General features: G+C 61.3%; 2 protein-coding genes across 8 annotated transcripts in view; both read left to right on the forward strand.

Annotated features, from left to right (window-relative positions):
* Window positions 1-5,980, forward strand: part of CTBP1 (C-terminal binding protein 1) — a 38,219-nt gene extending 32,239 nt beyond the window's left edge. For 6 of the 7 annotated variants that reach the window (XM_009203426.2, XM_009203376.4, XM_009203310.4 and 3 more), the window contains 5 exons: window positions 1,385-1,599; window positions 3,041-3,171; window positions 3,904-4,031; window positions 4,433-4,550; window positions 4,988-5,980. In XM_009203426.2, coding sequence (XP_009201690.1) covers window positions 1,385-1,599; window positions 3,041-3,171; window positions 3,904-4,031; window positions 4,433-4,550; window positions 4,988-5,174 — 779 coding nt within the window. In that variant the 3' untranslated portion in view covers window positions 5,175-5,980. The remainder of the gene's footprint in view (window positions 1-1,384; window positions 1,600-3,040; window positions 3,172-3,903; window positions 4,032-4,432; window positions 4,551-4,987) is intronic. The other variant, XM_003890913.4, reaches the window with a different exon arrangement.
* Window positions 5,981-15,953: 9,973 nt separating this feature from the next.
* Window positions 15,954-16,798, forward strand: LOC101018368 (collagen alpha-2(XI) chain). Its single transcript, XM_009203588.4, is given in 4 exon segments — window positions 15,954-16,216; window positions 16,218-16,378; window positions 16,381-16,743; window positions 16,746-16,798. Coding segments are annotated over 4 exon segments (609 nt in total). The 5' UTR covers window positions 15,954-16,184.
* The last annotated feature ends 443 nt before the right edge of the window (window positions 16,799-17,241 follow it).

Below are 17,241 nucleotides of genomic sequence, written 5' to 3' on the forward strand. Positions count from 1 at the left end.
CGGACCGGTTGCCTCCTGCAGCAGCCTCGTCCCTGGGGATGAAAGGAGCTGCCATGTTCCTTCTGGTAGAACAAGTGCCTGCCTTTCTAGGATGTAGTGTATTTAGACGGTCCTCAGCTCTTCTGACTGGCCTCCCAGCCTCCCCCAGGCTGTTCCCAAGTGACTGGGAGTCCCCTGGGCGTTTGGGCCACGTCTGGCTGCCCTGTCTGCCTAGCGGTCTGGCCTCCTTGGCCCTCAGGCCGCCGCCACCGTGGGCCCCTCACACGTGTTGTTCCAGCTCTTCGGCTGCCTTCCCATCCCCTCATGTCTCCAGCAAGCTTGGTCTTCTCAGGGAGGCCTGCCCTGGCTGCCACCTTTGAAACTGCACCCGTTTCCAACCTGCCCCAGCGCCCAGCCTGCTTCCTTCCTGTGCAGCGGTTCCCTCTGAGGCGATGCAGGAGCTTTCCCACATTGGCAGGCCCAGGTTCCTCTCTGTCGCTGCAGCAGCGTCACAGGCTTCTGGGGTCCTGTCAGCGCCGCGCGTCTGGGCTTCTGAGGGTCCCTGTGTCGCCATGGCAGCGTCTGGGCTTCTGGGGTCCTGTGTCGCCCTTGTGGCGTCTGGGCTTCTGGGGTCCTGTGTCCTTCGCAGCGCGTCTGGGCTTCTGGGGTCCTGTGTCCTTCGCAGCCGCGTCTGGGCTTCTGGGGTCCTGTGTCCCTTGCAGCCGTGCTGTTGGCTCACGGTGGGTGCATGCACCCTGCCAACCCTTCCCCGGGGAGGAGCCAGAAATGGTGGCTCTGGCTCCGTGGCTCCTGTGCTGGGGCCCACGCCAGCCTTGGACTGCTGGGGTCGGGGCAGGCACGTCTGCCCGGGATGGCTTTCTCTGCCACTCTACTCGAAGGGGACAGGACATGAGCCCAGCGGGGCCTCCCTGGTCTGGAAGGTTCCCTCCCGCCCCCTTTGCCGTCTCCACCTAGTCGTGGCTGGAACTGAGATGCCAGAGACATCGATGGGTGGACTGGAAAGCAGGCCAGTGGAGGGACCTGGGCACATAGGGCGTGTGTGGGGTGAGTGGAGACCCGCTGATGGTCCGTTTGACACTGAGTGGTTCGTGTCACGTCCTGTGGACAGGCTGCAGGGGGGGCGTGGCTGGCAGCTGGTGTGGGCCGAGGGGCTCGTGCACCCTTTCCACCCCTGTGCACAGCCTCCGCCTTGGCAGTGGGCGCGTTGGGAGCAGACACCTCGTGTGGAGACACCTCGCGCCGGCACCTTGGCTTGACCACAGCTGGTGTCCTCCTTGGCAGATGGTCAAACTGAGGCACAGGGGCCACTCCGATCCTGGCTGTCAGGGCCAGCCTCCCAGCCACGGGTGAGCGAGGGTCTCACACTGTGTCCTGACACCACCAGGTCGCGTGGGGCAGGCGGTGGCGCTGCGGGCCAAGGCCTTCGGCTTCAACGTGCTCTTCTACGACCCTTACCTGTCGGACGGCGTGGAGCGGGCGCTGGGGCTGCAGCGGGTCAGCACCCTGCAGGACCTGCTTTTCCACAGCGACTGCGTGAGCCTGCACTGCGGCCTCAACGAGCACAACCACCACCTCATCAACGACTTCACTGTCAAGCAGGTGCGTGGAGCCGGGGGCACAGGGCTCTCCTTCTGCGGGGCAGGCACAGGTGGGGGAGTCAGGAAGGTCCCTCCCAGCAGCCACCTGCACCTGGGCGAGACCCTGCCTTCAGTGAGCCACATGGCAGCGGTGCCGGCCCTGCTGGGGGAAGCCCTGTCTGCCCAGACGGCGTTTTCCATGTTCTGAGTTCTACCCAGGATGCCTGAAATACTCTCTGGACAAGACAAAACCACATACCTTTGAATCCTAAATTCCCCTGAAGCTCTTGCCACTGTCACAGTGAAGATGAGGCAGCTACCTGGGGGCATTGGGCCTGTCCTTCTGACTTCCGTCCTGTGCTGCCAGGTTCAGGTTTCACATCTGCAGCTGGAGAGGGCTGTGCTCAGGTCGGCCTCTGCCTCAGCGGAGCGCGGAGCGCAGCCTCAGCCCGTGTTTCCTTCGGGTGGGCGGAGCTCGGGTGGGCGGAGCTGGGGACGGCTGCCTCCCGCTGGCTGTTGGCCTTTCAGGGAGGCGTCGTGTGTGCACGGTGATTTGTGTGTATGTGGGCAAGTGTGTGTGGGTGCCTGTGTCTGCCCGTTTGAGCTTGTATGTGCGTGTGTGTACACACGTGTCAGAGGCCACCCACCCCACTCAAGCTGCCCCAGCAGCCTGTAGCCACAGGGAGGATGAAACCAGGTGCCCGCCTCCCCTTCCTTTGTTCACAGAGCCAGTGGGTTTGGAGCCTTCTAGTGGACAGGGTGTGGCACGTGGATGCTGGTCAGGGCCCTGCCATCCCTGAGGACCTTGGGTGTGAGGCTGCAATGGGCAGCAACTCACCAAAGAAAAGCCACCGTGACCCACCCGGCTGCCACCCAAGCGCGATGGCTGGATGGGCTTCCTCGGAATGAAATGGGGGGGTTGCAGGAAAGCCCTGGCCACGAAGCTGACAGGGAGCCACTGCAAGGGCCTTTTGCAAAAGTGCATGAAAAGTGAGCCTGTCCAGAGGCTCTGTTGCAGGCCCCAGGTGTTGGAGTCAAACACCGCACCTCAGAGTAGACGGCCCTGGGCTTTGTCATCCCAGGGAGTCCCACCTCGTGGGCCGAGGCCCTGTTGGGGGAGGCTGGGCTGGAGGGGACCCAGAAAAGGGGTACCACAGGGGGACCAAGCCAGGAGCCCCCACCCAGTCCTCAGCTCAGGGCTTGGGCAGGAACGTAGAGCTCTCTAGGAGGTGTGGGGCCGTGCAGGTCTGCACAGGGCCGAACCTCAGCCAGCTTGCCAGGGCCGCGGTGCAGCACGCCTGAGGTCTTAAGTCCTAGCACCCTGGTGAGCCCAGGGTGGGCCTGGGCTGGGAAGGGGCCAGGGAGCTGGGCCTCCTCAGCAGCGTGCGTGACCACCTTGCTTCCCTGGCCGCTCGCCCTGCGCGGAACCCTGACTGGGCCTGGCCTGTCCTCATGTCTTCCAGATGAGACAAGGGGCCTTCCTGGTGAACACGGCCCGGGGCGGCCTGGTGGACGAGAAGGCACTGGCCCAGGCCCTGAAGGAGGGCCGGATCCGCGGCGCGGCCCTGGACGTGCACGAGTCGGAACCCTTCAGGTGCCCTCACAGCCAGTGTCACCCCCTGCTCTTCCCTGCCCACCATCCTGCCGGCCTTGACCTGCAGATGGCGCCTCCGCCAGGCTGGGCACTTGCTTGTACTCAGGCCTCTCGCTGGCCCGCACGGGGGAGTTTGCTGCTCACTGTGGGGTGAGGATGGAGCCACGGGCTCCAGGCCTGCCTCGCCTCGGTCCTGTGAGGGCTGATCGTCCTCCTCAGCCCCTCTTCGGGCAGGGCTCCCCACCAGCCAGGAGAGAGTGAGGCCCCAGTGTCCGTGAGTGGTCCCCACGGGCCCTGGCCGTGGAGTCATGGCATCACGTCCAGATCTGCAATCCCTGCAGCGCCCTGGGACCCCAGGCAGCCCTGGGTTGGATGGTCAGCCACAGGAGGAGACACCCCGCAGGGGCAGTACCAGCCTGCAGCTCCTGGGGCTACAGGACCTTCGGCCGGGAGGGGCCAGGCCAGCATGTCCCCCCATCAGGGCTCCTCCCCCAAGGGGCTTGGAGATTAAATCCTTTGGGCTCCCACACCCGTTGCTGTCAGGAGCCCCTGGTGTGTCTGATGGTCCTGGGGCTGAGCTCTTGTGCTCAGCCCGCCTGCTGAGCGGAGTGGGGCCGTGGGGTCTGTGGGTCCCAGGCAGGGCCCCCCACAGGGGTTCCAGTGCCCAGCCACTTCCCCCCCGCACCCAGCCACAGCACTCGGGCTGCACTGACCATGCTGTGCTGTTCCCAGCTTTAGCCAGGGCCCCCTGAAGGATGCACCCAATCTTATCTGCACCCCCCACGCTGCGTGGTACAGCGAGCAGGCGTCCATCGAGATGCGAGAGGAGGCGGCACGGGAGATCCGCAGAGCCATCACAGGTGGGCCTGGGGGACCCTTCCTGCCAGCCCCAGGCCTGGCTCATGGGCTCGCATCCGCCCGGCAGCCAGGCCCATGTTCTGCCAGCTCAGGGCCCGGGACCTCTAAGGCCAAAGTCAGGTTGAGCCCTGGCGTCGTCTTACACACAAGAGCTGCTGGGAAGTTGCTGGGCTGAGTAGACAGGTCCCTCAGCAAACTGGGCACATGCTCTGGGCTGGGGGTCCCCACACTGTGAGGGTTCTGGTGCCCTGAGAGACAGGAACCTGCCATGCCTTGGGAGCCCCGGGGCTGAGAGGGAGGAGCACACTGCCGAGAGCCCTACAGCCCGTGTCTTCAACCCAGTGGGCCGCGCTCCTGGGGCCCCCTCAGAGCCACAGCTATTCCTCCCTCCTGCGTCTCCCAGGCCGGATCCCAGACAGCCTGAAGAACTGTGTCAACAAGGACCATCTGACGGCAGCCACCCACTGGGCCAGCATGGACCCCGCTGTCGTGCACCCTGAGCTCAACGGGGCCGCCTATAGGTGAGCAGGCCCGCTGGCCCGGAACAGCCACCAGGAGGGCCCAAGGCTTCCCCTGGATCCCAGCACAGCCCCTGGCGGGAGGGGCGGCGTCTCCACTGACTGACCTGGAGGATCTGGGTGGAACTGGTAAGGCCCACCTCACCCGAAAGGCCTATGAGAACCAGGGCTTCTTGGAAGGAGCTGGGGTGGCCTGTGGGAGGAGGGGGCTTTGGGTGAGGCGAAGACCTCATGTTCAAGTCGCCTGGAGACACCAGGGCTTCCCTCCCCTGCCCTGAGAAGTAGCCCCCGTAGGCGGGAGCATCCGTGCGGAGGCGGGATCCTCACCCTGACTGCTGGTCCCCCTGGAGCCACCCCCTCAGTGCTGCAGACGCTGTGAGGGCAGGTGGGGCCCGGTCAGGCTGCCTGTAGGGGGGCCTCACAGACGGACCCTCTCCCAGCAGGTACCCTCCAGGCGTGGTGGGCGTGGCCCCCACTGGCATCCCAGCTGCTGTGGAAGGTATCGTCCCCAGCGCCATGTCCCTGTCCCATGGCCTGCCCCCTGTGGCCCACCCACCCCATGCCCCTTCTCCTGGCCAAACCGTCAAGCCCGAGGCAGATAGAGACCACGCCAGTGACCAGTTGTAGCCCGGGAGGAGCTCTCCAGCCTCAGCGCCTGGGCAGAGGGCCCGGAAACCCTCGGACCAGAGTGTATGGAGGAGGTGCCTGTGTGGCGGCCCTGGCACTGCAGAGACTGGTCCGGGCTGTCAGGAGGCGGGAGGGGGCAGCACTGGGCCTCGTGTCGCTTGTCGTCCGTCCTGTGGGCGCTCTGCCCCGTGTCCTTCGCGTTCCTCGTTAAGCAGAAGAAGTCAGTAGTTATTCTCCCATGAACGTTCTTGTCTGTGTACAGTTTTTAGAACATTACAAAGGATCTGTTTGCTTAGCTGTCAACAAAAAGAAAACCTGAAGGAGCATTCGGAAGTCAATTTGAGGGTTTTTTTTTGTTTTTGTTTTTGTTTTTTTTCTTTTTTTTGTATGTTGGAACGTGCCCCAGAATGAGGCAGTTGGCAAACTTCTCAGGACAATGAATCCTTCCCGTTTTTCTTTTTATGCCACACAGTGCATTGTTTTTTCTACCTGCTTGTCTTATTTTTAGAATAATTTAGAAAAACAAAACAAAGGCTGTTTTTCCTAATTTTGGCATGAACCCCCCCTTGTTCCAAATGAAGACGGCATCACGAAGCAGCTCCAAAAGGAAAAGCTTGGGCGGTGCCCAGCGTGCCCGCTGCCCATCGACATCTGTCCTGGGGATGTGGAGGGTGGCAGCGTCCCCGCCTGCACCAGTGCCGTCCTGCTGATGTGGTAGGCTAGCAATATTTTGGTTAAAATCATGTTTGTGACTGTAACCATTTGTATGAATTATTTTAAAGAAATAAAAATCCCGGAAAGAGCCAGTTTGCCTAGCATTTGTTCTAGTGGCTTTCTCTCATGAGGACACGGGTGAGCCTCAGTCCTGGCTCTGGTGACCTCCAGGGCCTAGCTTAGCCTCTCTGAAGTAGGCAGCCTAAGAGAGACTCAGAGACAGTGCAGTGGCAGGTTGGGCAGTGGTCTCTGTGTGTACCGGGCCTGTGACTCTGCCCACTGGGTCTGTGGGATGCTGTAGGGTCCTGGCTTGGAGGTGGCCTGCCCGAAGTGCCCCTGTGGGAGGGAAGCAGTGTGCCAGGCCGGGCCTTCCCCACTGCCCACCCCCTCCCTTCTTGGCATACCTCCCGCAGGCCGGCCTGTGACCTGGGAAGACTGTGGGCCACAGGAGGAGGAAGGAAAGCAGATGTCAGGACTGAGGAAGTTCCCCAGACCATGGGTCACCCAGCCTACAGAAATGTGCAAAAAAGCCAAAAAGGGTCGCACCTCACCTTGGCCCACAGCTGGGCTGGATGTTCAGCCGCAGGAGGAGACACCCCCGCAGGGGTAGTATCAGCCCGCAGCTCATACTGAAAACAGTTTACTGGCGTCCTTCTCGAAATCCCAGCCTCCTGGTTTCTCAGAGCTTCTTTGGGGAGTGTGGTCTGTGCACATCAGCAGAGTCCCAGCTCGTTTATTAGCGTACGTTAACTTTGATACCGAATCTCCAAGTGAAAAAAGTACCACAGAAACCCTAGAGGAGCGTTTCCAGGCAAACTCCTGCAGGCGGGTCCAGGTGGTGCGAGGAGGGGCTGCAGCGGGTGCTGGGGGAACCCGGGTCCCCTCGGGACGTCCCCATCCCGAGCCTTTCCCTGCGTGCAGATGGGTTCTCCTGCCACCCCAAGTGTCCAGACCCTGCAGCGTCAGCCCCCAAGTGTCAGCCTCCCCTTGCTCCCGGCCCCATCTAAAGCAGAGGCAGAGGGGAGGCCGCTGCCTTTGGCAGGGGTGCCCCCTCCTACCTGGCTCTGCACCCCAGTGCCCACAGAGGTCTCTTGGGTATGGGCAGTGGCTCCCGGTCTTGAGACCCACGCCGAGGGCAGCCCCGCCTCATGACAGGCCTCTGCTCCCTGCCGCCCAGCCCATCTCTGACCTGTCTGGGGCTCATCCTGGAGCCCCTGGGTCGCTAAGGGAGGTGGCCTGGGCGGGTGGGAAGGGTGGGTTCTGGACACAGTTAAGGAGCCAGCCCTGGTTTCGCCGACGTGGGCATGGGTGTGAGGAGGGGCAGCCAAGGTGACTTCAAGTGTCTGGGCTGTGGGCTGGAGCTGATGTTTTCTGATATCGCCGGTGTGGGCTGCAGAGGTGTCAGTGGGAAGACCAGGAGTTCCATGCTGACCGCTGGCTCCAGCCTTTGCACAGGCAAGCCCTGGGCTGGGTCACTGGGCCCTGGTCAGCCCCCACGGCAGCCGAGGGTGGGGCTGGCCTCTGGCAGGGTAGGCCGCCCTCCCAGCTCCAACTGGAGACAGGCCCCGCCCCGAGAGGCAGCCAGGCACCGGGAACTAGCTCTGGACACAGGCCTGGAGGCTCCCACTCAGCTGGCCTCATTGTTTCCATGTTTCCAAGTAGAAGGGTCAGGGCAGGAATAGAACACCTCCAAGGGCTGTCCGTGGTGTGAGGCTGGCGGCCAGGGAGCCGGGACGCTGAAGTGTGACTGAGTCTGGGATGTAAGGGACAGAAAACTGTCAGAAAAGTGTTCTGAGCCTCGAAACGAACCTCCCCTTGGTGCCAGCTCGGGGGAATCACCCTGCCCAGCAAGACTTGCAGCATTGATTTTCCAGCAAAAAACAATGCCTAGCAAGGGTGCGGGGTAGCAGGATGTCGGCGGGGTTGGGGGGCCCTCAGCCTCAGTTTCCTGGCCTGTGAAATGGGCAGCACTGTTTATTTGCCTCGAGGTTGGTATTAGACTGGAGGTTGTGCCAAAACCTAACATGAAATAAGGTTTGCATGTTGGAAGGAAAGAGATAAGCCACTGGTATTTGCTGACAAGCATCTGTGTACAAGACTCAAGAAAATCAGCCAAAGCCTGCAGCTAATCCTGGGACTGGCCAGGTGGCCTCACAGGAGCGCCTGTGGTGCCCGCCAACTGTCCCGCCCAACCTGGGACAGAAACAAACAAAAGTTGCAGACAGCGGGTGCCGTGTGACAGGACGTGTCCTGCTCTGTCCTTACGACGCAGGGTCTGGCCTGCTCACCCGATTCCACAGTGAGTGGGCACAGTGGTCAGAACCTGGTCCCAGCCACTGGCACCCGGCTGGTAAAGACCGTGGGAGTGACTGGGGCCGCCAACTGTGGTGAACGATGAGGCCGCCAGATGACGAGACGGGCTGTGCTTGCGGGCGGCGGGCTGTTAATGTCGTCAAATACATGCCCTTTAAATACATTTTACCAAGTGCTAGAGACGTTCATCACCACCCCAGGCAAAATTTCAACTGCTTACGTTGAACAGATTCAACAATTTTATCCTCAAATTTATATGTAGCAACAAAGGTCTATTAATTTGGGCTCATAAAACTCAGGCATATTGAAGAGGGAACAGCCACAGCAGCCTAGTTCTGACACCAGGGACTCCGGGGCAGGGACTGGGCCCGCTGGCTTGGCGTGCGCTTGCGTGCAGGTGCGTGGGTGTCTGCCTGGTGGGCAGGCATGTGCGTGTGCGTCTGTGTGAACTGGACGTGTGATCAAGGGCACAGGTCCTGGGCTTCCCCCTCATGGGTAAAACAAGAGCTGCCGTATGCCAGCCTCGGAGGCATGGACGGCCCCTGAGCTCGGACAGCAGAGGCACAGGCCATTGACGCGTTGGCACCGTGGCCAGAGTCCGTTCAAGAAAGGTCAGCAGAGAGGGCTAAGAACGCGGCAGGCACACCCTCCAACGGCTCTGCTGGAACCCCTGGAGCAGGAGGAAGCAGTGATTCTCCAGGCCTTGGGTAGGGCTCAGAGGCAAGAGGGGTGGAGCTGGGGAGGGTCGGGCAGCCCCAGCACCTCAGGCTACTGCGCCTTGGTGGGGAACTCTCCTGTGGCTGCTGATGAATACCCTGGCTCTGGTCTCCTGTAGACCTCTGCCTGGGCACGGGAGCAAGGGGAGGCTGCAGGTAGCTCTGGGGGCCTGGGCAGGAAGTTGGGAGGATGGGGACAGTCCTTCTGGGGTGACCCAAGCAGGGCACAGAGTAGGGGGAGCCAGGCTCTTCGGGGCCGCACCCCATCCTGCCTTCTCTCCCCACTGTGGGCCCAGAACTTGCCCCGCAGAGGCCAGAAAGCACCCACCACCCCACCCCTAGCTGCGCTCAGCCAGAGCCCAGCTGGACTTGCAGGATTGATTTTCCAGCAAAAAACAACAGCAGAGAAGCCCAAGAGAGGCCCAGCTGCACAAGCCCTCCCAGGCCTCCCCCCACAGCCGGCACTCCCTGCAGCAAAGAAAAACCATCTGGCCACTGGGCCCTGAGCCCGGTGCCCGGAGGAGGACCTCTGCCCCGCTGAGCAGCTCTGCTCCCCAGGCTGGCCCCAGGCCTCTCCTGGCCTGACCCGCTCTGCCTGGCATCAAGCCCCAGCAGGAACGGGGTGACCCAGCCAGAGCGTGGGTCGAGTTGGTGTTCCCCAGCCCCGCTGAGCACCAGCACCTGGTGAGTCTACCTCTGCTTCCCCAAGCCCTTGACCACTCCCCTGGACAGCCTCAGCCACCCCCGACCCGACCTTCACACAGCAGCCAAGGGCTTCCCAGGTAGAGTCCGAAAGCATCCCTGATAGGCAGGACGTGCGACTTGAACAATATAAGGTTAGGCGCATCTGTAAACACAGCGCACGGTCAGGCAGCCGGACCCTCTGGCACCGTCTGTAAGCGCGGCTCATGGAAACACCGGCTCTTCCGGGCGGCCTCTGTGCTGCCCTTTCTTTTTTAAACCGGCTACCGGCGCCATTGGTCAGTGGTAGCAGCGTCTGTAGGATCCCCCTGTGGTGGGCTCGCCACTCACTCTCCAGGTCCCTGATGCAAGCTGCCTCCAGCCGGGGGTGCCCACTAGAGGGGACGTCAGGGACAGCCAGGGCCAGGGCTATGGACGCTGGTGGGACGAAGGGTGTGGGAGGAGCCAGACTCACCCACATCCCTCCCGGCCCCTGCAGGTGTCTGGGCCTCCAGCCTCCACCCCTCTGTGCAGTGGGCGGTCACACCTGATGGAGCCCGGCTGCCTACCCAGAGAGCAGGTTCTGAGCAGCAGCCCTGGTATCCCAGGTCAGCCTCTGCCCAGCCCCACACTCACCTGACAGTGCCTCCCCGGCACTGCCCTGCACCTGCCCACACCTGCCCACACCAACTCCAGCCCCCTCCACGTGCCCCCCACCCACCCCGCACCTGCTCAGACCTAACCCCATCCACCCCCAACCGACGCTATCCACCCCCACCTACCTCCAACTGCCCCACATCTGCCCTCACTGACTCTTCTCCTGTCCCCATCTTCCCCCACCCTCCATGTGTCTCCCACCTGTCCCCTCATCTGCTCACACCTGTCTGCCCCTCACCTGTCCACTCATGGTCAAAGCCACCTGCTTTTACACCCACCCCACACCTGGGGTTCGCCTTGAACTGGGGTTTGTTCTCTGCTGCTGGCGGGGCACCCTGGCTCTTCTGCCCCCTGAGAGAGACCTCGCAGGGCAAGGCTGCCTCCCCACGAGGAGCCTCAGGTCCTGCCTCCTCGTTCCACCTGCAGAGCTGAGTCTGGAGAGGCTCCTTCTATTCCAAGAGTCCCATTCAGCCCACTGGGTCCCCGTGCCCCAAGGAGCTGCTGCTCTTGCTGGGCGCCTCAGCCCTCCCACAGGGGACACATCTGTCCTGGAGAGACCACCTAGGGAGGCATTTGCTGTTGGTCCCTGCCCTGGGCCCTCCAGGTCACTCCCTCTTCTCGTCTGTCACAGCATGGCCCTCTGGCCCCACAACCTGGGCTGCCAGCCTCCCCCGCCCTGGCAGAGCAGTGGTGGGGCCAAACCAAGGGCTGACAACCCCCAGTCCAGTCAGCTCAGCCTAGGCCCACGGTCAGCCCAGGGCAGCTGGGGGCTGCAGCCGGGTGAGTGAGTGGCACCCGCAGACCCTGGGCAGGGCCCTCTCCAGTCCTGGGTGCCCTGAGAGGCAGCTGGGGTCCGGTTGCTGCCCGCTGGCTCCCTGGGGGCACACAGGGACTCATGAGGAGCAGTGAGGGGGGCATCCTCCTGCTCATGGCCCCAGGTCAGCCGTGGGTAGGGCAGGGTCATCCTGACAGCCCCCAGCCCAGTGCCAGGGGAGGAGTCCAGGAAGGAGAAGCCCATCCTGCAAATGCAAACCCAATGCTGGGCGTGGCCTCCTCCCAAAAGCTCCGCCCCCACCATGCTGGGCGTGGCCTCCTCCCCAAAACTCTGCTCCCCACCAGACTGGGCGTGGTCTCCTCCCAAAGCTCCACCCCTACCCCCCCAACTCCCTAGTCAGGGTGGGGGCCTGGAGGGAGACAGAGGCCAGGAGGCAGCCAGGGGAGCTAGGGGTGGGCATCGGGGTGGAGCATGGCTTCCTGCAGCCCCAATCCCCAGGCCCAAGCAAGGAGATCTCAAGGGCCCCTCCTGGACCTTCCTGCCCATCCAAGCTGAGGGTCCTGGTTTGTTGGCCGAGGGCCTGCACAGCTTCAGGGGTGAGAGGGGCCCCTGGTGGGACCTGGGCAGGTGTTTGTGGGTGGGGCGTCTGAGTGAGGGAGCCCGGGCGAGCCTGGAGGCCCTGGGGCTGTGGAGACGCCGGCATCTCCCCTGATCAACACCAAATGATGCCCCTCCCTGGGCCTCCACCCTCCTCGAGGCTGCCATAGGCACTGCTGGCAAAAGCCTTGGATGCTTGGGCTGGCGGCAGGGAGGGCCAGGTGGCTCCAGTGGGGCCTCTGGGGACAGGGTTGCAGGAGGCCAGGATCCTCGTTTTTAACCCTGAGTCCAGCACCCCTGCAGGGCCCCCCAGGTGCTGGGCACGGCTCTCCCTGGACAAAGCCCACAGCTCCACGGGTGCCAGCTGCAGTTCTAGTAAAGATGTGAACACGGAAACCGAGGGACAGGGTTTGCCCCCCGATGCAGCTGCTCCGAGGAGGCCCCAGCTCAAAGGTGCCTCCTCCATGCCCAGCGCAGGCATCGAGCCTCAGCCAGCCCCACCTCCTGTGTCCAGGAACCCCGGGCATGGCCTCTTTCCCAGGCCCTCAGCTGGGTGCTGTCTCCACCCACAGCCAGTTCCTCTCCATGTGCCCCCAGGGCCCTGCCCTGTGCAGAGTCCGGGCAGCATTACGGGGAGGGCGTGGCGAGGGCACAGGGAGGGGACAGCCTCGGCCACAGGGACAGGCCAGGCCTCACAGCCAAGAGCCCCAGGAGGAGCTGCACGCACATGGCTGGAGGGAGGCTCTGCACCTGAGCACAGCCTGCTGCAACTCCTCATAGATTTGGAAAATTGATTCGAAGGCAGAGGTGAGTTTAGGAGGGTGGCTGTGCACAAAATTCAGAGTCAAGAATCAGCATCTTTCAAATTCAAGCACTTCCGGTTAGGAGAGACGAAGAAAGAGAAGGCACCATTCTCAACAGCAACAAAAATTGTAAATTTCTAGGAGCAAACAGCGGGCAGCTCTATACCTGTTATAGAGGGTCTGAGGCCTGATCGAGGACCAGACCAGCAACAAGCCCAGTCTGTCCTGGGCATCACGAGGCGCCATCCCCTATGCTGGTCGGCTGCCACGGGGGGGCCAATTAAAACACCAGAGAACCCTGGAACCAGGTACATCGATTGTGAAGTTAACGTGGAAAAATAAGTAAGAAAACTAAGGAAATTCGGGAACAAAAGATCCACAAGGGAACTGTTGCCACCAGGCTTTAACACACACCGGAGGCTGCACCTGGTCAGCCCTGTGTGCAGCTGGTACATGGGGTGGTCCCAGTAACAAGATGAATGGGGAACACACTGGCATTACAGACACGCTAAAGGGGACGTTTTTGAATCAGTGAGGGGCTGTGGTCAGATCAACAGTGCAAAGCCCCCTCCCGGGTCCGTATCCTGCAGACAGTCGGGGCCCGTCTAATGTTCTGGGGACTCCTGCACATCAGGCTGAGGTCATGGGGTCATACAGTAGCATTTCTCTGCATTTCTGGCTAATGACTGAGCAGAAGGGATGTGCATCGGCTCCAGGGTGAGGTAGTGAAAAACCAATGTGCTAAAGAACTCTTACAGTTCAGCAATGCAAAGATAAACAACTGAGTTTAAAAATGGGCAAAGGAGGCCGGGCACGGTGGCTCACGCCTGTAATCCCAGCACTTTGGGAGGCCAAGCTGGGTGGCTCATTTGAGGTCAGGAGTTTGAGACCAGCCTGGCCAACACGGTGAAACCACATCTCTACTACAAATACAAAAATTAGCTGGGTGCGGTGGTGCACGCCTGTAATCCCAGCTACTCAGGAAGCAGAGGCAAGAGAATTGCTTGAACCTGGGGGGCAGAGGTTGCAGTGAGCCGAGATCGTGCCACTGCACTCCAGCCTGGGCGACACAGCGAGACTCTAACTCAAAAAAAAAAAAAAAAGGGCAAAAGAATTTGAATAGATGTTTTTTTTCAAATAATGTATGCCACCAGCCAACGAGCTCATGACAAGCTGCTTAACACCATTAGCCACCAGGAAAATGCAAATAAAAACCACATGAGACCGCACCTCACACCCACTGGGATGGCTGGAACCGAAAGCATCACAGGTATCACGGCAGAGACACGGGAACCTCACACGCGGCTGTTCTGTTCTTCAAAGTGTGAAGCCGAATTCCATGTGACCCAGCAGTCCCACTCCTGGGAACACGTCCCCGAGAATCAGACACGTGTCCACACGAAAGCTTATCCACAGATGTTCCTAGTAGCATTATTCACAATAGCCCCAAGGTGGGCACAGCCTACATGTCCATTGGCTGAGGGACAGATGGGCACATTGTGGCCTGGCCCCACACTGTTCTTCACCCGTAAAAAAGAACGAAGCTCTGGCCCATGCTCCAAAGTGGATGAACCTCGCAAACATTTGCTAAGTGAAGGTCAGACGTGGACGGCCACATATCACATGAGACCATTTATGTCAAATGTCTGGAATGGGCAGGTCCACAGTGACACAGAGTAGACTCCCGGCTGCCCGGGGCTGGGGGCGAGGGCGTAGCTGGGGGAAAACAGGAAGGGTCTTAGTCCATCCCCACTGCTGTAGCAAAACACCTCAGACTGGGTAATTTATAAGCAACAGAAATTTATTTCCTATAGTTCTCCAGCTGGGGAGTCCAAGAATCCAGGCACCGGCAGGCTGGGGTCTGCTGAGGGCAGCTCCGATGGCATATCCAGCCTCACATGGCAGAACTCGGAGGAAAAACAGCCAAGCTAGTTCCTTCCAGCCCTTTTATAAGGGCCCTGAGGGCAGAATCATGGCAAGGGATGGGCCTCTGGGGCACCTTTGGGACCACAGAGCTCACTGCCTGCCTGGGTCTCCCCAGATCCTGGCCCAGCCCTCCTTGGCCGCCCCCGCCATGGCTCAGGCAGGCGCAGGCGCAGCTCCACCTGTTGCTCCTGAAGGCGCATGCGGTGGGCTTGGTGGCATCCACACGGTCTGACCCTGCAGGCGACGGTGGCCTCCACCCAGATTTCAAAGGATGTTGCTGACAGTCTTGAGGCCCAGGCAGAGGCTCATCATTGGGGCGGAGCTGCCTCGGAATCCCCAGCGGGGCAATGCCCAGTGGAGCCGAGGCAAGGGGGTGGGGGCTGCCTCCGAGACCCCAGGACCGCAGGGCCACCAGTGACCAAGCACAGCCTGGGAGAGCGGCAGGCAGGAGACTCCAACCTCCGCGCCCTGAGTGGGCTGAGCCCAGCAAAGCCGTGGGGGCCCAGCCCTGCCCCCATGTGTCTGGAAGGTGGGCAGGGAGTCCAAGATCATCCCCTGTTCATGTCTCCTATGAGTCCTGTCCCTCTAGAGAACGCTGACTCATACGATTTTGTATGTGACAGGGGGGAGTACTGGGCCTCCCATGCAGTGCTGTGGTTGGAATGCTTGCATCCTCTAAAGCTCAGGCGGAAACTTAGACCCTGGGCAGTGCCAGGAGGTGGGGCCTGATGGGAGGTGTCTGATCCACTCACGAGGCAGAGCCCTTGTGACTAAAGCCACTATGAAAAGGGCTTGTGGGGCAGGCCCACCCTCCAGCCGGTGAGGACGCCGCATGCGAGGGATCGTCATGGAAGAGGAGAACAACCCGACATGGCCCTGCTGGGACCTTGGCCTCCAGACTGGGAGGCAGGAAGTCTCTGTTGATAAACTGCTGTCTGGCGTTCTGTTGTGGCTGCACTCAAACCGTGGCGGGGAGTGGCTGCTAACAGGCACAGGACGTCTTCTGCAGATGATAAACGTGTTCCGGAATGAGATGAGTGGGAATGGTTGCACAACTTCGTGAATATACTAAAAACCACTGAATTGTACACTGTAAAGGGTGACTTGTGTGCATGTGAATTTCATCTCAACAAAGCTGTTTTGCGGGAGCCAGGTGAAGCACTGTGGAGGCCACGCCCCAAGAAGGCAGCACCGGCTGGGCGTGGTGGCTCACACCTGTAATCTCAGCACTTTGGGAGGCTGAGGCTGGTGGATCACAAGGTCAGGAGATCGAGACCATCCTGGCTAACACAGTGAAACCCCGTCTCTACTAAAAATACAAAAAATTAGCCAGGCGTGGTGGCGGGCGCCTGTAGTCCCAGCTACTTGGGAGGCTGAGGCAGGAGAATGGCCTGAACCCAGGAGGTAGAGCTTGCAGTGAGCCGAGATCATGCCACTGCACTCCAGCCTGGGCGACAGAGCAAGACTCCGTCTCAAAAAAAAGAAGAAGAAGAAGGCAGCACCAGAAAACCAGAAACTGCGCTGGGTCCTCAGTGCGGCAGGCGCTCCCAGGGTGCAGACGGGGTGAAGGCAGCCTTCTCTGTGGTCACATGTGTGTAACTGCACCTTCTCTCTCAGGGCCTCCTCCCTCCCTGCGTGGTTTGGGGGCTATTCCCGTGTCTGATAGCACAGATGCCCTGGTCACAAACACCTGCCTGCATTGCTGACCACAGGCCTGGCCTGGAGAAACCCACACCCTCTTCAGGGAAGAGAGCAAGGGGCTTGGCAGTGCCTGAAGCCAGTGGGCTGGGGACTCACAACCGGGACACTCAGGGCGGGCAGGGCAGGCATGTGGCCCCAGCATGGCACAGGGCCAAATTCATCCCCTTTGTCACTGGCCACATACTGTGGGGGGAGGGGCTGGAGGAGTTGGGGCACCTGCATTTGGCCTGCAAGGAATCTGGGTCCTGCTGGCTGTGGGTGACCGCAGAGGGCCACGTGGGCAGGGCACATTCACGGGCCCCCTAGGCCAAGCTCGTCAGGGTGAGAGGGGAAGGGCCAGGAAGCCTCAGCCCAGACCAGGTATGGTGGGAATAGTCCACACAGGAGGGGCCAGAACCGTCTAGAAGGCCCTGGCACACAGGTCTGCTGCAGCAGAGCCAGGAGGGCACCGGGGTGTGCATGTCCAGGGCAGAGGAACCACGTGGGGCTCAGTCAGCAGTCGGGGTCAGGCCTGGTTGGTGGCACTGAGGACCCTGAAGGCTTGGCCCCACCTCCGGGAGCTGGCTTCCTCCACATGGTCACAGCAAAGGACCAGAGGGGGCCAGAGACGGGGGGCCGCACCCCACCCTCTCCTCGCTGCTCCCCTCCCCCTTACCACCCTGTCCAGTGACGTCTGCGCAGATGGGAGGGTGTGAGGGGCGTCCACACCTGGCCTGCAGTGGCTGCCCGGCTTCCTGCTAGGGAGATGGGGCCAGTGCTGATGGGGAACAGCTGTTGTGGGGGCAGCCAGAGGAAACCACGTTCCCGCGGGGTGAGCTCATGGTTTACGCGTTCCCTGCCAAATCCATAACATCCTGGAGGCAGAAGCGCAGAGGCCAAGCCTGCCCCTGCCTCCGCTGAGCCTCCCCTGCTCTGACACAAGGGCCACTCAGCCATCCTCACTCAGCCTGCACCTCCTGTCCTGAAGCTCCCTCCTCCCTCCGTGTGCTCCCCCTGTCATTTACGCCCCGGCCCCGACCCACCCTGCTCACCCCTGAAGCTTCTCTGGGTCCTGGACTCTGTTCTGCAGGCTGGATGCCTTCTCAACTGTCCATGGCGCCTGCCTGGTCTCTGGGGTGTTCAGTGAGGGGTGACCAGGAAGAACGTGTTGGAGACAGTGGACAGGGAAGCGTCTCTGTCTCTCA

Source organism: Papio anubis, chromosome 3 (assembly GCF_008728515.1).
Source record: "Papio anubis isolate 15944 chromosome 3, Panubis1.0, whole genome shotgun sequence".
NCBI lineage: Eukaryota > Metazoa > Chordata > Mammalia > Primates > Cercopithecidae > Papio > Papio anubis.